This window comes from Phalaenopsis equestris, unplaced genomic scaffold, assembly GCF_001263595.1.
Source record: "Phalaenopsis equestris unplaced genomic scaffold, ASM126359v1 Scaffold000036, whole genome shotgun sequence".
Lineage (NCBI taxonomy): Eukaryota > Viridiplantae > Streptophyta > Magnoliopsida > Asparagales > Orchidaceae > Phalaenopsis > Phalaenopsis equestris.
The window spans coordinates 3,780,639-3,806,139 of record NW_018164478.1 but is presented as its reverse complement, the minus strand read 5'-3'; the positions used below and the strand labels follow the sequence as shown (position 1 = coordinate 3,806,139).

General features: G+C 36.1%; 1 protein-coding gene across 1 annotated transcript in view; it reads right to left on the bottom strand.

Moving 5' to 3' along the window:
* LOC110018769 (B3 domain-containing protein Os07g0563300-like) overlaps positions 1-24,206 on the bottom strand; it is a gene marked incomplete at its 5' end in the record, with an annotated part of 141,079 nt that extends 116,873 nt beyond the window's left edge. Inside the window, 6 exon segments of the mRNA XM_020716201.1 lie at positions 9,264-9,360; positions 9,454-9,862; positions 9,938-10,259; positions 23,095-23,193; positions 23,349-23,430; positions 23,868-24,206. Coding sequence (XP_020571860.1) covers positions 9,264-9,360; positions 9,454-9,862; positions 9,938-10,259; positions 23,095-23,193; positions 23,349-23,430; positions 23,868-24,025 — 1,167 coding nt within the window.
* Between the last annotated feature and the right edge of the window lie 1,295 nt (positions 24,207-25,501).

Genomic DNA, 25,501 nt, shown 5'->3' with positions numbered 1-25,501 from the left:
TTAATAGTAGAATTCAAGTTGGTTGGTTGAAGTGGAGGAATGCTTCGGGTCTATTGGGTGATAGAAAAGTACCGCTTAGACTGAAAGGAAAATTTTATAAGAGGGTGGTGAGACCTGCAATTCTCTATGGCGTTGAATGTTGGCCTTTAAAAGAGAAGCATTATAATAAGTTAAGTCTTGCCAAGATGAGAATGATTACGTGGATGAGTGGCTTTACACTTAGAGACAAAATGTGAAATGAATATATCCGTAATAGGGTTGGTGTAGCTCTTGTGAAGGACAAAATTAGAGAAAGTCGTCTTAGATGGTTTGGTCACACTAAACGTCGATCATTTGATGATCTTGTAGGGGAATAGATGTGTATATTCCACTTATGTTATGAAGATAGAGGTAGACCTTAAAAAGATTTGGGCATATTGTATTAAAAATGATCTTAATATGTTGGAGTTAAAACGAAAAATGACACTCAATAGGACACAATGGAGAAAAAGGATTCATGTAGTCGACCCCACTTAGTGGGATAAAGGCTTGTTGCTGTTGTGTCTGTTCAATCATCAGTTAACATTGAATAGATGAACTCGGCTTGTGTAAAACGGAGTTGATACTGACAAAGAAGGTAAAAAAAATCATGATGCGAGCATTACAAAAAAACATGACACATGAAAGAAACATGTTGGAAGCCTCATGGCAAACCTGCAAATTAAAAATGAAAATCCATGTGTGAAGGTCGAGCATATCAAGCCATCGTTGAAGAATCTCATGAGCTGCCTGCTAAATCGAATGCAACCCCTTTCCCCAATGAACAATTAGAGTACTCGCACAAATCCTTTCAATCTCCAAAATTCTCTTGACTCTGTTCTGCTCGTTAGTACAAAAGGGCAACTCTTTGGTCACTACTTTGTGAGGTGTTCTTTTTAATTTATTTTATTTTTTAATAATTGATTCCGACGTAATTATCTTCTTCATATATACCTTGGGCAAGCAATAAAAAGATCAAAATTATTTATGGTTTCCTCTCAGCAATTGTCGGAATAGGAACTCTTAAACTCCCATCGTTGTTAACTTTTAATGATGTTCTTCATGTTCCTAATCTATCGGGTAATTTTTTGTCCATTAGTAAAATTATTGATCATAAATGTCAAGCTAACTTATCTTCTTCTTACTATGCATTTCAGAAATTAATCACAAGAAGAATAATTGGCAGTGTAGGAAAAAGATGTACTCTACTATTTTGATGATGACTTGACTTGAAAAAACAATGTGAAAGTATTGGTTTAAATTTTCTTTATATTTCTAAAGGCAATGAAATTATGTTATGGTATTATAGATTAGGTTATCCTAATTTTTAGTATCTAAAATACTTGTTTTCCAAATTATTTTCGAATAAAAATGTCTTTGTTTCAATGTGAAGTTTATCAGCTTGTTAAACGACACCGTATATCATTTTCTCCACAATTATACAAACCAACTACAACATTTATTTTGATTCATAGTGATATATGTGGTCCTTATAAAAACCTTACATATTCTAGGGAAAATTGGTTTGTGACTTTTACTGATGATCACACTAGATTAAGTTGGATATATTTAATGGAAGAAAATCTGATGTAGAAATAATTTTTGAAAATTTTTTAACTATGATAGGCAATTTCAAACATTCATTCAGATATTATAGAGCGATAATAACCAAGAGTATTTCAAAAATACATTGGGTCAATTCTTTCTCAAAAAGGAATAATTCATCAAAACTCTTGTGTCGAAACTCCACGACAAATTAGTATTGAAAGACAAAACAAACACATATTTGAAATAACTCGAGCATTACTATTTACCAATCAAGTACCTAAATATCTTTAGGTTAAAGATGTTCTCACTACTGCACTTATCATAAATAGAACCCCCAAAAATGCTTTAAACTTTAAAACATCTTTCTAAAAAAATTCCAAAGAATCAACTCTTATCTTCCCACCTCTAAAAAAATTTGATTGCACTGCTTCATAATAATTTTAAAATTGAAGACAAAAAATATGCTTTTGTTGGTTATGCACCAAACCAAAAAGGGTATAAATATTTTGATCTCAATTCTCATAAAAAAAAACATTTATTACCATATATGTCACCTTTCTTAAATTACAATCTTCTTTTCCCACTTGATTTTCAAAGAAGAGAACAGAAAAAAGATGTTACTATTGACTTTAAGAATTTTTTTTTTAAATCGATGACTCTCAAAATAGTATATCCTCAATCTTGATTGTTCAACCGGAAAACTCAAGCGATATTATATCAGAAGAGTGCATCGAGTAATATTGAAGTTCCCGTAATCACATCTCATGTTCATAATAAAGAAGATATAAGAAAAAAAACTACGATAGTCGTATCGTTTGATGTTGACTACTCGCGGTAGAGGGTATTTCAAAAAAAAAGAGTTTGCAAATCCTTCGCACTGACCAGAATCTACAAAACAAATTAACGCCCTCACTAATAACTTACCCGTGTTCAGTCCACTTCATCTTTAAATTCTGAGTCTTCTAGTCTTGAATCTGAGCCTAGTTTGAATCTTAAGTCTAATGAATCAATCCTCTCCATTGGAGAAAAATCTTGCACCCAACATCCATCGTCTCATTTAATGTCATATGAAAACCTCACCCACTTCTTATACTTCAAACTCACAATTATCGCATATGGACAGTCCTAGTAATGTGCAAGATGCTTTAAAAAATCTCTAAACAAAAGAGATTGTTTTCAAGGAGCTGAAAGTTCTTGAAAAAAATGGCACATTGAAAGTGGTTAATCTACCTAGAGGAATGACAACTGACAGATATAAATGGGCGTTTACCATCAAGTACAATTTTGATAGTTCTTTAGAATATTATAAGACTAAATACGTTGCTAAGGGAATTATTCAAACTTATGAAATTGATTATTTAGAGAGAAACACTCAAGTCACAATAAAACTTTGTAAGGGTTATTCGGCCACTTGCAGCTAATCTTGATTGGCCAATACAAAAGTTTAATATAAAGAATGTCTTCCTAAATGAGGACTTGGAGGAAGAAATGTATATGATGTAATGAGAAAATTGGCCCCCAAACATGTAAACTAAACAATGAGGACTTGGAGGAAGAAATGTATATGATGCACATCTGAGATTTAATGAGAAAATTGGCCCCCAAACATGTAAACTAAAAATATCCTTATATAGGTTGAAACAGTCACCATAAGAATGGCTTAAGATATTTATACTATTTGTTAAAAGTTGGGAGTATACTCATGGGCAGAAAGATCATAAAATGTTCTTCAGACAAATCATCGAAAGATAGTAATATTGATTGTTCAAGTGAATGATATTAATCTCACTGGAAATGATGTATATGAGATGAATCGTTTGAAGTGACGTGGGAGCACCACTCCGGGCACTGGAGTCCTACGAACAAAGCAACGACCCAGCAGTTGTACCTAGATCAAATTGGTCCAAGTTTTGTCCCAGTTGAGAAGTTAGCGGGTCCTCTTGGGCCACTTCTAGTTATCATATTATTATATATTTGTACGATTCTAGGGTAAGTTTTTTGTGTGTTTTATATTGGAACAGCTTGTGGCTTTTTTTTCCTTTCGAAAGTTGTATCCAATGTTTTGAGCGGTGTTGCAGTTATATCTCGCTCCTGATGCGGTGTTTATCTTTTCTTTTCTCTTTTGAATACTCCCTACATCGCTCTCGACCACCCCCATAACTAATGCAACCGCTTGAAACAACCTTTGTTTGTTGTTTCCCTTCAATTTCCTCACTATCAGGCCAATTTACTCAACGTCGCCGTCAAAGGCAGCCCTCCTTTTGTTGTTCGGCAGTCCATTGCAGTCTCGTCATCATTCAAGCCATCCATCCTCGTTATCATTGTTGCTCCAGCCATCCCATTACGCTGTCATTGCTATTCCAACTATCCATACCCACTGTCATCATTGTTAAAAACCTCCATCTTGCTGCATTTTACCACAATCCCCTTTCCCCTTGATGCATCAATCAGAACAGCCAACCTGTGGTCCTCCCGGATCTCCCAGCCACCCTACACTCACCAAATCCCCAAATCAAACTACCAAAAGTTCCTACTTGTTTCCACCGCTATCCTCCAACAATTCCAGCCGCCTACCACCCTTCTCAATCCACCTAGCCGACCACCAACATCCTGAGAATGAACCTAAACTTGAGTTTCTGTTGTGTATGTTGCTATTTTTATTCATATTTGTGAGATTGTATTTCATTATCTTGAATTCAACTATAATATTTGATTTTTCTATTGTTATTTAGGTTAACTCCAATATCATTTGGTATCAAAGCTAGCATAACCCTAGTCATATCTTAAAGTATCTAGCATTTGTCAACACTTAACCCTATTTCTACCCAAACATTTTCTCTCAACCCACATAACCCTTTCACACCTCTTTCCATCTACCCACACTCAAACCCTAATCACACCGCTCAAGGGATAATTGTTGAAACCATGATATGTACGAAAAAGGACACGATGTGACTTATGAGAAATACACAGAGGTGTTTCGAAGGTTTCTAGAAAGGATATGCAATGGAAAATCCCCAAAACGAAATGGAGGCTTGCCGCCTTCGAATGGAGAATCAAGAGGGGTCACACAAATTTAATTAGATTTCAGAGATGAATAACCACTAGCCCAAAGATTTGGCATGAAATATTGAAGGATCCAAGATTTTGAAGTAAATTTGAATTTGTTATTTTGATGGTCACATGGACCTAGAGGAGTTCATAGAGTGGCTCTAAACGTTGGAATGTGTCATCGAGTGTCGGGATGTCCCACCGTACGGAAAGATGAAACAAACCACCAGCAAGTTAAGGAAAAATGCATCTCACTGGTGAGAAAACTTAAAAAGCCTTCGACAACGAGAAGGAAAGAGTAAAATTATTATCTAGTCAAAAATGAAATAAGAAATGCAGCAACAGAACCTCCCAATTCTTTATAAACAGGATGTTCGGATTCTAACTTCAAAGTTCAAAAAATGGAGAGACATCACCGGATCATCACCACATCTTAAAGGTAGAGTTCAACCCCAAGATCAAACAGCAAGAGTGCATCTATCAGAGCATTCAAGCTGACCCCGCCTGAAGATATACTAGATTAGAGTGGAGAACGAGTGGAATCAATCTGCATTCTGAAATTCGTCCCAATCAGGAAGAATGGCACGGATTGGGCATAATGAATCAAATTGCACAACCAAGAAAATGATAAGTTTAATTGATTAGAGAGCGGTTAAAAAATAAACAATGATCCAGGAGAAGATGAAGATTTCAGAGAGGATTCTCAACTTCCAGCCGACGAGGAAAATTTAGTTGTCCCCATGAGAGTGACTTCAACTGAATTAAAAGTAGTTGTTCTAGAAGGGAGTTTGAGGTAATGAGTATTAGTGCAGAGGATAAGATTTTGGTTCCCCAAACTATCTTTTTGCAAATGTTGCAAGGAGCATCAGTAGGAATGGCATTGGATGTCGATCGTAAGTTTGAGGAGCAAATACTAGACACAGAACAAACACATATAAACGGTTTTCAGAATTCGCAGATACATAGCCTACCTCCTAAGTTGCACATACTGAAGGAGGTACAATATATATCAGAGATACGAGCTTTTGAACTACTTTTGGAAGATCATGTGGATTCATTTGGATATTCAATTCAGTTCAACGGTATACTCACTAACATATAGTCAAATGAGAAGGATGACCCGCGGTGTTGGAAAATGTTTTAAGAGCTTTGCAGAGAAGAACATCCTACAGTGGGATTTAGGGTCCCTTTAAAGAAGAAGATGTCTCTTCCGAGTGGTTACACTTCAGTGTGGTCTAGCTTGTCATAGTTGATTCCTCCTACATAGTTGTTTAATAAATACACTTGGACAATTACGATTGAAAAAAGCTGATTGTAAATTTGATTGCTTAAGATTCAGCTTGTGGGAATCTATATTGTTATGCAGCTCCAACTCAAGTTATGTCAAAAGTGAATGAATATTTATTCTATTAAAATGCGCTTTGGGATGACAACGCCTACAGGAGTGACATGTTGGGAGCTAGCAACAACTTTCAACGGGTTGACATAACTATTATGAGACAGAAACTTTAACAAATGAGGTCGAAAATCCCCCAACACCGAGAGACTAACGTGGACGCTCCCCCTGTTCCCAACACAGAAGTCCCGTGAACGAAGCAGCAACCCGATTGTTGTGAGGAGTCGGTCGGTCCTCTTGGGCAACTCATAATTATCCTATTACTATATATTTGCTTTCATAGGAGTCTAGGGCTATTTTTTTTGTGTGTTTTGTATCAGGACAATCGCTGGCACATTTTTTTCCCTTCCAGGGTTGTATCTAAAGATTTAGATCATTTTTCGGCTATATCTCGCTCCTGAGGTGGTAATTATCTTCCCTATTCTCTTTCGCATCCTCCTCACATCGCTCCTGCCCACCCCTTCCTTAATACAAAGCCTGGAACAGCCTCTATTTGTTGTTTTACTGTAGTTTCTTTGTCGTCAAACTATTTTCCTCATTGTCGCCGCTCAGGGTAGCTCTCCTTTTGCTGTCCCCATCGCAGTTCCAGTTGTCCGTCCTCGCTGCCATCGTCGTTCAAGCCCTCCCCTTTTGTTGTTGTTGTTGTTCCAGCCCTCCATACCCGCTGCCATCGATGTTCCAGACCTCCATCTTGCTTCCCCTTGTTGCAATCCCCTTTCCCCTCACAACCGTCACTCGAAACAGCCAACATGTTGTCGTCCGAGCTCTCCCAGCCCTACACTCACTGAAGTCCCCAAAACAGCCCTCCTGAAGCCCCTACTTGTCGTCAAACAATAACGGCCCCCCTTGCCACAATCCCCTTTCCCCTCACTACCGTCACTCGAAACAGTCAACTTGTTGTCCTCCGAGCTCTACCAAACGCCCTACACTCACTGTAGTCCCCAAAATAACCCTGCTGCAGTTTCCTTGTCCTCAAAACTATTTTCCTCATTGCCGCCGCTCAACGTAGCCCTCCTTTTGTTGTCCAACAATCCACAGCATCCCCATCGCAGTTCCAGTTGTCCATCCTCACTGCCATCATCGTTTCAGCCCTCCCCTTTTACTGCTGCTGCTGTTCCAGCCCTCCATAACCGCTATCATCGGTGTTCCAGCCCTCTATCTTGCTGCCCTTGCTACAATCCCCTTTCCCCTCACAGCTATCACTGGATACAACCAACCTGTTGTCCTCCGAGCTCTCCCAGCCGCCCTATACTCCCTGTCCCCAAAACAACCCAACTGAAGCCCCTTCTTGTCGTCAAACAATAGTAGTCCCCCTTGCTGAAATCTCCTTTCCCCTCACCGCCGTCACTCGAAACAGCTAACCTTCTGTCCTCTGAGCTCTCCCAACCGCCCTAAACTCATTGTAGTCCCCAAAACAACTTTGTTGCAGTTTCCTTGTCCTCAAACTATTTTTCTCATTGTCGCCACACAGGGTAGCCCTCCTTTTGCTATCCAGCAATCCACCGCATCCCCCATCCCAGTTCTAGTTGTCCATCCTCGTTGTCATCGTCGTTCCAGCCCTCCACTTTTGTTGTTGATGTTGTTCCAGCCCTCCATACCTACTGTCATCAGTGTTCCAGACTCCATCTTGCTACCCCTTGCTGCAATCCCCTGTCACAGCCATCACTCGAAATAGCCAACCTGCTGTCCTCCGAGCTCTCCCAGCCGTCCTACACTCACTATAGTCCCCAAAACAGCCCTTTTGAAGCCCCTACTTGCTACAACCATTTCTCTAAACATTCCAACCAACAATCACCCTCCCAATCCAGCTAGTCGACCACCACCATCCTGGGAACATACCCCAAGTTGACTTTATGAGTCGTGTCTGTTGTTATTTCTATTTCCATTTGTGAGATTGCAATTTCTTATTTTGAATTGAACTATAATATTTTATTTTCCTATTGTTGTTTGGGTTAGCTCATGTATCATGAAGACTTTCCTATCTTCTGTTTTGAAACCATTGACTTAAGATCTCTAAGATATTTCCTTAGCATGAAGTTTGCTGATCAAAGAAAGAAATTGTTCTCCCAACGGAAGTAATGCTATTAATCTTCTCAAGGAAATTGGGATGAGTGGGTGTAGACTTGCAAACACTCCAATTGAACCCAATTAGAAACTAGGAGATGGGAAGGAAGGTGATTCAGTGAATATAATTAGATATCAAAAATTAATAAAAAAAAGTTAGATATACTTATCACATACAAAGCCAGATATTGTCTTTGTTGTAAATTTGGTAAGTCAATTTATGCATTCTCCCTATGTTACACCTTGAAAAAGTTAATTGAATTCTCATATATATCTAAAAGGTATACCAAGTCAAGGCTTACTCTTTAAGAATTCCACACAAAAGATCATAGAGGTGTGCACTAATGCAGATTGGGTAGACTTAGTTATGATACGAGATCAACTTATGGATACTGCACCTATGTGTGAGGAAATTTGGTTACATGGAGATATAAGTAACAGATGTTTCAAAGAATAGTGTTGAGGCAAAATATAAGACTATGGCTAATGGAGCATGTGAGATGTTATGGTTGAAAAGCTTTCTTGAAGTGTTGTAGATACTGGTAAGCATGATAGTGAAGTTATACTGTGACAACAAAACAACCATAAGCATTGCGAAAAATCTAATGTAGCATGACCACACAAAGCATGTAGAGATTGACAGACACTCGATAAAAGAGAATAATGATTGTGAAGCTATTTGCATATCATTTACTTCTACTGTTTAACAAATAGCGGATACATTCATCAAAGGATTATTTAGACCTAATTTTGAGCTCCTTGTAGACAAGTTGGACATGATAGATATGTATGCTCCAACTTGAGGGGGTGTTGATTTTTTAAGAAGATTTTATTTTTAGTATATTCAATCATTGGTATTTTCTATTTCTAGAAGTTAAAATTTTTGGTATGCTATAATTCATGTTTCCTTCTTTTCTCAGAAGATGTTCTGGCTGATTTTATTAATTTTCTAATGTGATGTTCATCCCAATATAATTATTTTGTAACCAATTTCTATGTAATTGAAAAGGAATAATTATTTTTCTCTCCCAATAAAATCTACACCAACCAAATGTAATTAAGAGCCCATGCATTATACGACAAAATCACAAAAAACAAACAACAACAACAATGTAACCGTCAGATTTCAGTTGATAAGGTTTTCAAAAATGATGATAAAAAAGTCTAACACTACTTTAGAACTAACCTCAGCACATTTTTTTGGCAGCACTAACCGTCCAATACGACCTGCATCACTTGCACTAAGCATCTTTTCAAAAAGAGGCGTGACAACCGAATTTGAACTTACACAGGTTAAGAAATATTGAGCTAAATTAAAAGAAACTAACACCATCATGCATAAGAGATTTAATGGTGGCAAAAAATGTCGTGGATACTCTCCAGATATTTGTTGTAGTTCTTGATCTGTGATTCGAGGCCAATATCGAGGAAGTAAATGAGAGTGTGCCCTTGGATCCAACCGGCCTCTTCCATTGCAAGTCTGAGCTTGTGATTCTCCAGAGTGAGAACTGTTTATAGGGTTGGGATAATTTTGTTTAGAGAATGGAGAAGGAATTGCTTTATGCTGTGGATGATTCGTTGTGGCCCTGATTGGATCACTTATGTCATTCAAAGAAGAGAGAGGAGTAGTTAGGCTAATTAGTAAAGATGTTGATTCTCCCACTGGTATGATGGAGGATGATGATTTTCCGGATGAACTTTGACAAGTCTCAAAGTTAACTTTAGAGGAACTAGCAGAAGCATCTGACATCATCCCTTTTCTTGTAGAAGTTGGACAATTGTTTCCTACATTTTAAACAATGGTACAGTCCATCAGTAACCGAGCATTGAAACTGCATGTAAGGCTAGCATTTTCTTTACCATATCTATTCCGGGGAACATGGTTTAGGCCACTTAATCCAATTCTTCCAGGAAGGCCTTCGGGCTTCTTCTCCTGTAAAGAAATAGAAGAGCTTGCTCCAGCTAACAATTTCTCAGAATTAGATGGCCTATCAAACTCATATGACAGCCGTTGGTGCAAGTCAGATTGGATAGTGGATGAATTCCATATGTTCGATGGGTGACGCCACTGTCCTGGAAACGAACCAGAACCTTGGTTCCAGTTCTTGATTGTACATTCTTTTGATTTCTCCAACACTAGCGGAGAAAGAACCACCGAAGGTGAACAAACTTGAGTTGGAACCTGTAGAAAGAAACTTTGATTCATCAAGTCAAAATCTCCACCATGTTTGATGACAATTCAACTCGGCCTATTGAATAAATATTAGTGCCACAAAATGAGAATGACAGTGTGAAAAGAAATATTAAAACCTTTCGAAGATGACAAAATTAATTGATGAAGACAGCCAAGCAAAGTTCAAGTAGCTTCATATAAAATTCAAATACTGAAATAATTGGCAGTATAACATTTCTTGAAGATTTCTGAAAATTCATTTGAAAATGTAGAGATAAAGAAGTAAAAGAAATAAGCTAAACTATCACAATCATCAATTGATTAAAAGATAGCTCAATTCAGAAAAAAGAGGGAAAAGATGAAATGCTCAAGAATATTAAAGGGTATAATCAGATTTTCTCTTAAAATTTATGCATTATCTACTTATTTAATTTCCTTAGCAAGTGTTATTGTCCAGCAGCATTCCCTTTTTTCCATTTATACTAACATGCAACGGTTGTTTTTTTAAGACAATTGAGATAGGTAAAGGGAATTAAGGTTTACATAAATTAATTTTTTATTTAAATACAATATATAAATTCTTACAATAGCCTTGAGCACTACCTTATTCCGTTCATTTTCTTGTAAAACCTTCTGTCCCACAAGAAATTGAGGGGGAAAAGAGTCGAAAAGGGCTGAAGAAGAGAAGAAGAAGAAAATAAGTAGAAGGCTTAGGCTCAATTGTAATCAAAAGTCAGACTTGAGCAAGTGAAAATCTTACTGAGATTTTTTTTATAAGATTCTTTGATAGAGAAATTCATTAAGTCGGAAATTAATTTTAATAATGCTAACATATTGTATAAAAAGATCATGGTTCCAAGGTGGTGGGCGTGAGGAAATCTACTATGAGGTTAACCCAAGATTTGTGATCATATACTCAACCACTAATATGGAGAACAAATGATTCATAGACCTAATGATTGAAATTTCTATTATTACATTAATCCAATATGTGCATATAAATAGAAATTTTCTTATACTAAGCATTTCAATGATCGGTCATATTACAAAGATTCTAATGCATTGCTCCTATTCTCCTACCAAATGGTCCTTTCACTTATTGTCGAGATTCATTTTAGTCCCAGAGTAGATAAAAGTGTCAATTTAATCCAACACTATTTTAATAAGGGCCAAAATTGTCCTCTTTGGGGGCAATTGCAGCGCATACTAAAAGAGTCTAAGGACTAATTTGGCACTTTCATAGATTTTGGGACCAAAATGGGACTAAAGTGACCACATGTAAATAGTCAGGAGACAATTTTAGCACTTACTCCATTATTTTATATTGTGTAAGTTTTATGATACAGCATGCAAATTCAAATATTCATATATTATTTCAAATATTGCAAATGAATGCCTCTTTACATATTAATTGATACTTGTTGAACATCAATCTCAAGAAATTTTAAATGCTTATTAAAATGACGTTAAAAATAAAGGAAGCCTCTGAAAGATCATAAATGTGGGATAGTTTGACAAATGGTGATGAATAGTGCAAGAAGAGAAAAATTTTCTAACGATGTAAGCCTTAATAAAAGCCAAAAACTTGTTACCAACTTAAAAAAGGTATGATATGATTCAACATTCAATTGAGGGACCATTGGTAATTATCATGTTGGACTAAGGGTCCATTTGGGACAGCTCATTTGGTGCGGTGGTGTTTTGAAAACGCACTTGGCCTGTTTGGGTAAACTGTGTTTTGGCAGCTTATGCATTTTCAAAACGCCGAAAACAACGTTTTCACATCGCACTTATCTAGATGCAGTGACAACTTTCTGACAACATTCTGATTTTTCCAAAAAAATAAAAATTTGTAAAACCCACTGCACCTAGCCTATCGGCAGATTATTTTTAATCAGCTTATCAGCAGATTATTCAATAAGTTGTAGCGCCTCCACACAGCTTCCCTCTGGCCAACTTTCCAGCTCCAGCTATTTTGCTTTCCACACAGAGAGAGAGAGAGGAGGTGAGTAAGGTGATTTGTATCTTGATTGTGCCAAAAACTCGTTATCCCCTCGCATTTTGGTGTCTTCTGTGTGAGGGTATAATGAGAATGTGAGCTTCTCGAACCATTCTAATTGACTGCTCATACACACTTATATAACCTAATAATTGTTATTATGACTAGGATAAGGATCGAATGATATAAACATATCAAAGCACATACATACATCATATAACACTTCTAAGACTTGAATAATGAGAATGAAAACAAAATGAAAGTAAAACAAGCAATTTCATAACAACAATGCTTTGATGCTTGAAGAATGTATCTTGTTCTCCTGCAAATAGTTATGCTGGTTGCATATGATTATATCATTTACTTATTTCACAATTAAAACATATGCTGATTTATAATTATTACACTAAGCTGGTTATATTTATGATTAATAATGTTCATGTAAGTTTAAAAGATCAACTTATATTGTATTAATTTTGTTCATATGTTCTGATTCATGTATTAGAAGTATTTATCCCACCAAGTGGTTAGCTAGTCAAATATTATAAATATTATTTCAGGCAAAGGAATTAAGCAGGTTAAGCCGTAGTTAGTGACTCCATTTTATCATGTGCCTTAGTTTAGCGCAAATAATTTTGGATTTACTCCAAAAGAATCATATAGATTATATAAATAATTTTGGATTTACTCCAAAAGAATCATATAGATTATATGAAATTAATTAGTTGCTCGGTTGTCCACTTCAATGATTTAATTAGCACACTTCGCATTAACCATTATAATGGATCTATAAGTTTGAAGAATAGTGCATATTTTATGACGATGTAGAGAGTAAGTTCCACTAGCTCGGACATGATTTGTAAAAGTTAGGATGGTTGTTGACTAAAACTAAGTCTGACAGAATTGTTTTTCTGTTACATCTCACATTTTACTGAGGCCAAATGGGATGTGACAAAAGAATGATCCAAATGGTTATTGGACTTAAAATGATTGTGATACAAAGCATGACCTACTGGAAGACTACACTAGAAACTATTTAATTATTTAAATTTCATGGAATGCATGGTTAATCCCCAAACAAAAGGGTTCATAAAAAATGAATGGAATAATTCAAGTAGCCAAAAACAAAATTTATTTAACTGGAAATTTTATAATATGGCGTATCAACACAATGATCATAAGGATTTACGTGAATTTTAGACAAATTTTGCACGCGTTGTCGACTACCTAACACAACCCTCCACTTTTTCACATCCGGGGTTTGGGACCCAACAATGGCACAGTGTATAAACAAAAATAATAATAATAATAAATAATTAAATGAAAATGATGAACAGAAGCTAAAGAAACTATATTACCCTAGTGGGAGTAATATAGGTTCAATGGAAGCAGGAACGAGATTATGAATTGGCAAAGGACCTTTCTTATAAATTACGTTGCGCTCTCCCATCTCGTCTTCTTCTTCCTCCCTTCAAACATGTGAAACCGTCAATGCACCTCATCCTATTCTTCCATCCCGAGCTATCCCATCTATGCTCTTAGCCAAGGAATCCCCATCTCAACATCAAGTAACTCACTGTTGCATCCGGTACCAACTTGCCTTTCTTCCTCCTGCCCAAACCAAGCCAAAACTACCTTCTCTCCTAGCGTGAACTTCCAACTGCAATACTTTACTCTATTCATTTGCCATGATTGCATAACCCTTTCTCATATTACAACAGCCACCTAAAATTCTAAACTTCAAATCCATCTCTCCTCTCCCTCATAAGTTCAACCTATTCAGAGAGAACCACGAGCTAACAATCCTTCTACACCACCCGTCACACTTGCTGGGTCCTTTCCCCATTTATAGTAGATCCCGGTCACCCTTTCGTAATGCTTATGCTCGAGTCTTTTTTTTTTCCTTTTTTTCTTGTTTTGTTCTCACACACATTAAGCCGCAATCACACTCCTCGCTGCAGCAACCTCATAGTTGTAGCCTCTCGCTCAGGCACACAGCTTGCACACTTCCATTCCCAATAGCCACTCCATTTAGTCTACTTCGTGTCGTTGTAAGCTACCTGCTACACTGACCTGATTACCTTTGCCACCTGAAACCACCACCTCACTGCCTCTTCCTATCCTTACAGCAATCGGGCCCAGTATGCCTGCTTCCTCCACTCCTTTGTTCCTAACTCTCTAATTCAACAGCTTCCAAAACCCCTCCATTCTCTTTAATTGAACCGCAGTACCCCAACCAACCCTATTAGCGCCTAACTCACACTACTATTAGCGCCTAACTTAACAGCTTCCTAACTCCCTAATTAATACCGCTACTAGCGCCTCCACACAGCTTCCCTCTGGCCAACTTTCCAGCTCCAGCTATTTTGCTTTCCACACAGAGAGAGAGAGAGGAGGTGAGTAAGGTGATTTGTATCTTGATTGTGCCAAAAACTCGTTATCCCCTCGCATTTTGGTGTCTTCTGTGTGAGGGTATAATGAGAATGTGAGCTTCTCGAACCATTCTAATTGACTGCTCATACACACTTATATTAGGGTTGCGGGTGAATATTTTATTTTTTAGTGTTTTTCATGCAAGTGAAACTCTCGTACAAGCTTTTCTTAATTTGGCGAAGACGATGATGACATCTGACTGTCAAATAAGTACCCATACGTATTTTTCTTAACGTGGTAAGAAAAGCATATATATTTTATATTTTTTATACAAGTGTGAAAACTCATACACACATTTCTTAGCGGAGTAGGACGAATACTTTAGGCTATAGTGCAAGCCACCCATATGCATTTTCTTAGCATAGTGGGCAGGCTCAGCTTTCCTGGAATATACTTCCAAGAGGATATGACATAGGAAGCTGGTGAAATTCAGACTGATAGAACCTGAGTAGAGTAATCATAATGAAAAGTAAAATTGTGAATTAATTATATTAAAAAAAACGCAATATAAATATTCATTTTAGTTTTTCTAAAGAGACGAAGAAATCTATGTTCACATATTTTTTGCGAGTTCAAAGACATGCGCATCTTTTTTAATAATCGAGACTTGAAGCTATTATGTAATTACCTCAACAGAATAGATCGAATGTAAATAAAATCTGCACGGGACACAAATAATTCAACGATTCACTTACAAACAAGAACATGAATCAAATAGCTATTTGTAATGTACTTGAATTCTCATCAATAAGCGCATACTAATCCTTAACAAACATTGAAAATTCAAGAAATCATAGGTGCGAAAACTCATACAAACATTTCTTAACGTAGTAGGACGAATATTTTAGGCCAAAGTGCAAGTCACCCATATGTTTTTTTTAGCACAGTGGGCTCAGCTTACCTGAAATATTCTTCTAAGAGGATATGGCACAGGAAGCCTGTTGAAATTCAAACTGATAGAATCTGAGTAGAGTAATCAGAATAAAAATTAAAAAATTAATTATAAAAAAAATGTAAATATAAATATCCATTTTAGTTGTTCTAAAGCGGCAAGGATATCTATGTTCCCATATTTTCTTGTACAGGTTCAAAGACTCATGCACGTCTTTTTTAATGTGATGGGATGAAGATTTTAGATTGTATTCCAAACCACTTATTGATATCGAAGAAAGCCCAAACCACAACGAAAAACAACTATTATTGTTGAAATTAAAAGGATTGCAGACACTACGCTTGAAAACATGAAATAATGACAACAAAACAACAATAAAAGCAGAAAGGCACAACATAGACTCCAAAAAGGGTTATGATAGCAAGTAGATTTGATGGAGGGAGCTGCGGCAGCTGCTGGCTGCTCAGTACGGGCTGCTACAGCGTTGGGAAGAGCTGGAAACGACTACACTAGGATGGGGGAAGGCCTTGGAGGGTTGTGGTCAGGTTAAGATGGGTTGGGAGGGCTTATGGCAGGTTCTGGAAGGGCTGGAGGGAGTTTGGCAGTGAGGGAAACAAACTGGCGGGTGATAGGACGAGGCAACCGGCAGCACAAAAGATTGCGGAAAGATAAAATGTCTCGTAGGGGACAAGCTACGGCTAACCTTCTCACCATTGGGTACAACACCTAAAGAGGAAGAATGCCTCAGGGGTAGTAACTGAAACCAGCAATCATCAAAAACTTCCTTTTCTAAGAAAAATAGTCTATATATATAAGAGAGATTATGACTTATATTAGGCAATGCTTTCAATTAAGAAATAGAATAAAAAGAAAGTAATATAATAGACAAGGATTTATAATAGAAGATCTCATGGAAAATGAAAGAAAAAGGGGGAGAAGGGTTGGATCGCGGTTACTGTGATTGTTGCAATAATGTATCTGCGACACTGCAGTAGATACAATGTCACGATCCGAGGAAGCTCTCGTGTCACTTATATGGGCTTTTCCTCACGCAGTCGGCATGTCGAGCTCTCCCAAAGTAGCCCCCTCTAGGGATGACATTAAGAGGCTACCAAAATTTTGTTTAAATGTCGCTAACACAATAATCGAATTGGATTTATTTGGATTAAGTGTAATAAAAATAAAGACTCTTAAAGTATAAATTAAGAATAAAATCAAAACTTGAAACTATTATGTAAATCACCTCAACAGAATAGATTGAATGTAAACAAGATATGCGCAAGACATACAAAAGATTCAATGATTCGCTTACAAACAAGAACATGAATCAAATAGCTATTTGTAGCGTTCTTGAATTCTCATCAATGAGCGCAAACTAATCCTTAACAAACATTGAAAATTCAAGAAGTCATAAGTTGAATGTAAGAAGATTGAAAAGAGTCTAAGGACCCGTTTGGGACAGCTTATAAGTGCGTGCGGCGTTTTGAAAACGCCGTCTTACTGTTTGGTTCGCATTTTTTGTCAGCTTATTGAAAACGCCATCTTACTGTTTGGTTCGCATTTTTTGTCAGCTTATTCAAAAACGAAGTTTTGCATTTGTGAAACACGCGACCCCTAGGATGACCCCCGCGGGCCGCGTTTTCGTTCGCATTGTTACTTCGGTGCCCTGGTTATCTTTCGCATCACCGTACCCTCGTTCTCGTTCGCAACTCCCGTACCCTAGCCGTTTAACTTCGGTTCAAACGTTGTTGTTCCAGTCAGCTCCAATGGGGTCGTTACCACTCCATTGCTCCCCGGCTATCCAGACACCTTCTACTTCTTCAGTCTCGAAAAGATTAGCGTGGTTGGAGCTGGAGCTGTGGAGGTGAAACCTGCATCACTAATGAACGCATCACCCAATGGTGTTTTCAGGCTCTGTTTCGATGTCTCCGGAAAAGGAAAAACTGCCCCCAACATCGTGAAGCTTCTTTTTTTTAATGCTTGCATTTTATATAGGTAATATGGTCTGCAAGATCAAAGTTATGCTTGCATTTTAATTTCAACATCTTGAAGCTTCAGTTATGCTTGCATTTTATAATTGGATGGCTTTCTTTTTTGTGATAATTTGGATGGCTTTCTTTCCAGCCTATTTCACTTGGTTGAGCATTAGACTTACTATCAATGGTCTCAAACAAAAGAATGTTTCTATAAACTATTCCCTTTCCAACCTCCTGAAAAAATGAAGTCATTGCTATGGCTTAGATGTCGCCTTCTTATATGAATTAATAACTCTATTGCTATGACTTATTTACCATTTCTGTTTTCTTTTCATTTTCATTTGTTCAATCAAATACTTTAAACCGACATTGGCCTAAGGGTCTGTAGACCTTCAAATTTATTCAGCAGATGCATAATTTGCAGGAGTTAGATATATAAATACATAAGAAATGGGTGGTATGTATGTAAATGGCCCATATTAGAAAGGTCTACTGGGTACATCATAGAGTTATTTTTTTTCGTTTGGCTTCAGCAGCTTCATGAGTTATGTTTGAACATAAAACCTTATGATAAATTTCCTGTCTATGCATTCTCGGCGATCTTTTATCATCTGTGCATTTTGATTTATATGGCTTTTCTTTTGATGTGTTTGAGGGGAAACCAGAAGATGTTCTAAACCCAAAGAAGAAAAAATTAGAAAAGATTACACCGGTATGTGATATCTTTACTCGTTCTACCTTAGTTCTTTCCCGTTTATATTGCACACCTTTGGGTAAGAATTTGCCATCTTGTGGCAGTAATAGTTTTATTTCATTAGCTATCATTGTATGTTATGTTGTTATTATTTCTTTGGGGAATATGTATCCTAAAACCTCAGTCTAGATATTCCAGTTGATTCTTCCATAACCGATAGTACAAACTTCAATTGAAAAAACATTTTATGGATAAGATTTATGATCAAATGATTGTAAGAGTTGAAATTGTTGAGTCTGTCAATTTAAAGGTTGCCGAAGTGAATAGAGAATCAGTTGTTTTCCAAACGCACAAATCAAACAGCTAGACAGTTTATCCAAACTAGGGATAGAATTGTCATTTATCCATTTTCCATAACTGATAGAATGGACATAACTGCTCGGAGTTCGTCAGTATCACAATTTCAGAACACCGCTTCTGATTCGAGTGCTTCCAATTCTACGATATCCCAGTCGGGCAGGTTTACTCAGGGTTCTGGAGTGTCAGAGCAAGGCAGCATGGGTCGTGATATGCTACTACATTTTAAAGTCAACATTATAATTTTTTTCTTTTAATTTTAACATGTTTTTTTTGTCTCATTATAGTATAAATTAGTGTGTTAAGGTGTATTTCACTTCTGTTTAGGTAATTGTGTTTCTGTGATGCGATTCGAAATATTTAAGTGATAAATATTTTATATTTTCATGTCTAAACATTTTGTACAATTTAATTTTAAGAATATTTTCATGTTTTTCAATCTTCACTTTTATCTCTCATTTATGATTGCATTAAGAAAGTTGGTAAATTTGTTGAAAAAAATTTTGACAGTCTATATGTATTAAATGCGTTTAATTAGTTATAAAATAGCAAAAAAGCAGATATTGTCGTTTTGTTGTTTGACAGTCTATATGTATTAAATGTGTTTAATTAGTTGTAAAATAGCAAAAAAGCAGATATTGTCGTTTTGTTGAGAAAATTACAAATTCTGCGTGACAGATTGTTCATTTAACTAAAAAATCTATAAATAAATTGTTTACAAAACGCATGAACCAAACAGCTAAACAGCTTATTCAAAACATGAGCAGAATGATCATTTAACCAGAATCAGTTATTTTCCAAACGCACAAACCAAACAGCCAGTCAAATTATCCGGATCAACTGGTCATCAGCAGATTATCAGAATAAACTGCTTATCAGCAGAAGCTGGATAAGCCATCAGCATAAGTTGGATAAGCTGTAAACAGACCCTAAAAATACACTATAAAAATCAAGATCGCTTGTTTCGTTGTCGAATCCAGGCTTAAAATGAAAACTTACTCACATATGCTCCATCAATCATTCCAACTAAATTTAAGTTTAAGAGAATGATGCATGGGCTCAAATAATTTATGTTCAAATCAAAGATGCTTTCCATAGCATACAATTATATTTAAATTATATAAAATTATCTTTTTCGGAATCAAATCGAAAAACCATTAAGTGTTGCATGCTCTCAAGTGAGTCATAAGACAACGTCATAAGTTCCCGTTTTAGTCGATATAATACCCTTACAAACAAAAATCAAAGTAAATAAGACTATGCCCCCTACTTGACCACTTTGGTCCTCCTCCTAATAAGGATTGAAAATTGACAAAATTGAGCTCTCACTGGCCAGTCTAATCCCCCTCACAAAGACTGAAGTTGACAGTAATGATTCTTTAATGATATTCAAATGAGATGCTTTAATTAAATAAAAAATATGAATAATTCAAGTATTTTAAAAACATCAATAATTGTCATGTTGAAAATAAATGTCAACCGGAGATGTATATTTTTTTTAATTAAGTTCAGAAAAATATTTAAATAAAATCAATTAATTTAGCCTCGAGTCAAATCCTTTATAAACACAACAGAGCTGATAATGTTCGGCATTATTCAAATATCTTATGATGGTCGTGTTGATTACAAATTTCAATCGATAATGGCTATTTATAAAATCAACATTTCAAGCTACAAATCTCAAAATATTCAAGCAAAAATCTACCACTTAAAGTTAAAAGCAAACCACATCCACCCTTCACAGCTATTTGTTAAGGGTGAAAGATTTGATGTTAAACCAAGCTCAAAATGAGCAAATATCATATTAAGTGTACTACTGCATTCATTTTTAAAATTATCTTATGTTAAAAAAAACATAACCCAAATCATTTGTCCACGTAGTCTAGTCAATAGGCTTCACAAATGAAATAGTTACAACTAAAACCCTCTAATCACGTAACTTCGCTAGTAAAATTCACTATATTATAATCACGGTTGTAGCTCACATAATACCTAATAATTTTCTTCATCATTGAATTTTGAATCATAAGGTATACTCAATAGGGCAAAAACCCCTCTAAAAACTAAAGTCTACTTGATTTTATCCATTTAAGCAAACATTCATCCCAAGTCTATAAACTCTCATTGGACTCAGTAGGCTATGGCTACTGACAAGAATCGTTCTATTAGGTTAGGTTAACTACCTGAACTGATTAAGTAAATCAGTCATCATGAGATCTTGATCAGGTTAGTTATCATTCTCACCACCATCAGCTCTAAATTCACAATGATAAAATTCACAATTTAAAACCCTAATTATTATAACCATACGCTAAATAACGATCGCACTAATGATTAGTCTTAATAGAAAGTGAGACCCTTTTATAAGGAGGGGTAATTAACAACAGAGACATGCATTTATGGGAAACCTTGAATCTCAAATATTAAAATCCTCGCGAAATGAGAATGAAATCTATGGGCAGTTTCGTATCCACAGTCTCGTCTGTCTTCTAAAACTTTGACCTTGAGTCTCAATGTAAAATTCTCATATTCATCTTTGAAGGAGGCCGAGGAAAAATTTTTCAAAGCACATCGTCATGAGAAATGAAGCCAAGTTGATGGGTGAGTTAAGGGGGATAGGTTTGAATTTATTGAATGTAAATTTAATAGCAAAAGCACGCAACCGCATACGTAAGGACTTGAACAAAGATCTCTTTGTTGAAAGATTAAACTCTCAACCACTAAGCTAAGACCAATTGCATGCTAATCAAAGGCAAAAGATTGAATGCTTTTTATTGAATGCAAAAGTTCAAATACAATAAAAAAAACATATACTCAATTTTTTGACAATATTTTAAAAAAAAATATGCATTTTTGTTGCATGCTATTTGAATGAATTGATAATGGTCCATCTCTTGCCATAGGCTTTGCAATAGAGTATAGTATTTTACAATGAAGTATCCTCCATAGTTTAGCAGAAGAAATCTTAACATGGCTTCAAATATATGTCCAATATCACAAACTAGTTTCCTTCTACAGTAAGTAGCTCCCATTGACTGGTAACATGGTAGTAGAGATCTCACCAAAAGGAGCGAGTATGCAATCAGTTTGGATAGATCGGTTATCAAATTGATCAAGTTGCTTGCAACTGAAACCCGAAATCCAAAAAATTGATCCAATCAAAATTTTCATAAAATCAAACCAAAATTAAATTCGTTTTAAACGGTTTGATCATGATCTTGTTTAAAATTGTGCAATATGAGGTGCACCTTGAGCCCCGTCTCAACGCTTTGTACAAAAAGAAATGGCAATGAAGCTTATGCTTCATTGTCCTAAGGTGAGGTGTATACCTCACCCGGGTAGAGGCATGCCTCGACCATGCCTAACCTTCAAAAACGCCTCAAATTTTTAAAGCTATATGTAATTTTTTAAAATAAATTAAAAATAATATCAATACACCTCGTTTATTAGCCTTCACACCTCACACAAAAAATAATAAAAAATAAAAGAAAAAGATTACCATAAAAGCTTATGTGGTTGAAATCCTAACTATCAATATAGCTATTATTTTAATTAATATTTTTATGGATGATTATTCATAAAAAATAAAAGATAACTGGGATTAAAGATAATAAAGAATGGAAAAATAAAAAAATAATAAATATGACTAAGGATGAGACACGAGATAAACAATTTATTATGCCAATAATTCTAATTCAAATCTATTAAGAGAGTAATATCTTAAATTTAAAAATTCAAAATGTTAATAAATTGTTATATTCTCGCTTTAAGTTGGGTGGTAATTCAAGTGAAAAAGAAAGATTAATGTTGAACTTATTTTAATGTTTTAGTATATTATTTTAATATCTTAGCTCAGTCTGATAGTTTTATGTATGCATAGCCCATCTTGTTTTATAATTTGGATATTATGATAATAATGTGTTACATCTAATTTTATGAAAGTTATTAATTTTTATTTACTTAGAATGTTGTACTACTTTTTAATGTGTTAATAAATTAGAATGTTAATATATTATCTCTTACTTCAGACCTCATAGTTTATACAATATTTATTAATTTACGCAATTTCTTAAATTTAAGGCTTACCCCTCAAAATGCCCTAAAGGCTTATGCTTCACCTCACAAACGAAAAATGTATCAATACCCAAGTGCGCAATTTTAAAGATTGGGTTATAAACAAACCAAGATTTAGTTGTTAGTCGAAAGCTTGGTTGTGAATAAAGATCAAGAATCATATATTTAATTTCATGAATCCTCTATTTAATTTCGAATTTTCGGTTATTTGAATTGTTCGTTTCAATGAAAATTTAAACCAAACCAATAAGAAGATGGCCAATGAGAGTCCTTACAACACCATCGGCAAAACTCGTTCAGAAAAAAGATTAAAAAAATGTAAATAACCAGAAAAAAAAGGATAATTAATATGAATGTTTGGTAGTGGAGCCAATCAATTAAGCCTTCGGGTACTAACAGAGTAGTAGTTTAGGGAGTACCGCTGAGTAAGCCTTCCTAGCACAACCCAAACACTCAACTCCTCCCACATCCAGAAGCATATAAGCAGGTACTGAAACTATGCAGCCGCAGTGAATCCTCTGCAGAAAGAGGTTCAAGCTCGACTATAAATAGCAATGTAATAAACAGAATATTCAATCAAAGATAGCATATTTCCAATTAGCAATTGAGAAGCAAAACCAGCAAGCAAAAAACTCCCAACAAATAAATACAACGCAGAAACTAGGCTTCTCACCTTGCCACACGACTCGCACTTCCTCCACCCAGCAGCATCTAAATGGTACGTCTCACAGAAGTTACCTTGATCAAAAGTAGAGCTGCAATCGTGCAAAGTTAAGAAACAACGAATGTCAACACAACCAGTTCCAAATCTTCACTTATATATATATATATATGATCACTCGCTACATATACAGCTCTTTTGCCAATACAGAAACCAAAACCATAATTCAAAATTAATTGACACAGACCAGAAAACAAAAGCATTATTTAGCATGCATTCCGATTGACCACGAAGACTCTCAGTCAAATCTAGTTCAACAACTAAGGAATGCATGCTAAATAAGTCCCGTGACTCGCTGTCCAAATAGACCCCAAAAATAGCAAAATTCTTCAACGAACAAAATCAATTCACTAGGACGTTTGCAACAATAACAAGGCATAAAGTTCATGAAAAAGCCAAAAAATAAATTAAAAAAAAAATCGTTAAAAAAAGGCGTGAAAGACTAGAGGAGGAAGGGGTGCGCGTGCATACTGGCAGCGGTCGCAGAGCTCGGCAAACTCGCCTGAACGCAGACGCCATCCCTTACGGCGAGTTTGCTCCGTTAAAGCCTCCTTACAGTGCGCGTTAAAACAGATCTTGAGTCCCCCTGCCGCCGCCGCCGAGGACGACGACATGGTTGTGATCTGCATCAATCAGCGTTGCGAGATGAGAGCCGAAGCCTGAAGAAAACGTCGACGTCTCGCTCCTAATAAATCATGCGGGGAAATAGCAGAATACGAGAAGACGAGAAGCAGAAAGAGACCCCGGGTTGCGGGTTCGGATTAGGGACAAGGCCCGCAAGGAACGGGAATAGGAATAGGAATAGGAATCGAAATAGAAATAGAGAGGGGAGGTGAAATTTTCGGAGCTTCTCTCAACACATGTCCAAAACCCTACAAATCAACTTTCTGGACTCTTTGAGTTTGGACTGAATAGCTCAATGCCAGTCAACTTCCTTCTTATCCCTTTTAACTAATATTCATCATACCTAAATAACGAAACTCGCTTTATTAACATCATTTTGCAGTCAAATTTAGAAAAACGACACCGAAAAATGTGCCTTTTATTCACTTTATTTAACAAGTCGCATAAATTAATTGATGATAGTCTGACTCTTAATTTTTAAGATTTGAAGTGTTTATAGAAGCCTATTTAATATTATTAAAATGATTTTATATTCTTTTGGATCCAAGAATGTCCGAGAACATACCCAAAGAATGGAATGTTCTATTATGAAGTAATTTAAGAGAAAGAAAAATAGAGAGTAAAAGAGCAAAGGTATATTTTATTCATAATAGGGGCCCCTATTTATAATTATAGGTCTCAATATTACAAAAAATACATATTAGTCCCATATTTATTAACCTTTCAGGGGAGGTTTTTTGGAAATATACAAGGTCGTTTGTATATAATAAAGCTTGAGACATATTCAATAGATAAGATTTTTCCATCGTTTGACAGGTCTTGGTTCGAAAGAGTTAAAAAAAAATTTTCCATCGTTTGACAGGTCTTGGTTCGAAAGAGTTCTCCTCATCGATCATTTTGAAGGCTGATAACGTCCTGATGGACTTCCTTTTGTCATCTTCTATCGATTGTTCAGGTGAAATATGATATTCATCGCAACTCATCTAGAAACAATCATTCATTACTTCGAGTGATCGGTCGTACTTCCTTCTTGGGCCGCCCATCTGCTTTGAGATTTGTGTAGACACATTCTTTTGTATACATAATTAGTTCCCCGACTCTCTTGCTCGTCGGAAACTGTCTGGTACTTGAGGACAAGATAATTGTTTTCACTTATACATAAATGAATGAATAAATAAATAAACAATATTTGTTGTGTAATAATGGACTTGCCTATATTTTTGTACCCAATACATTAATAATAGGCTTTGAGACAAGAGAAATCTGCACCACTTCAATCCCTTTGGACTCCTTTATCTCGAGTCCTCTCTACATGTTGCCAGCGATGTATGACAAAGGAGTCCCGCTTTCTGACAAGAGTGTGCTTTTTAAGGCGTTAAACGACATGTGAGCGCAAGCCCGCAAGTTGGATGTGAAACGCAAGCTGGGGGGGCGAGGTGTCTGCCGAGAGAGTGGGAAGAGGGTCATGTCCAAGCACAGAG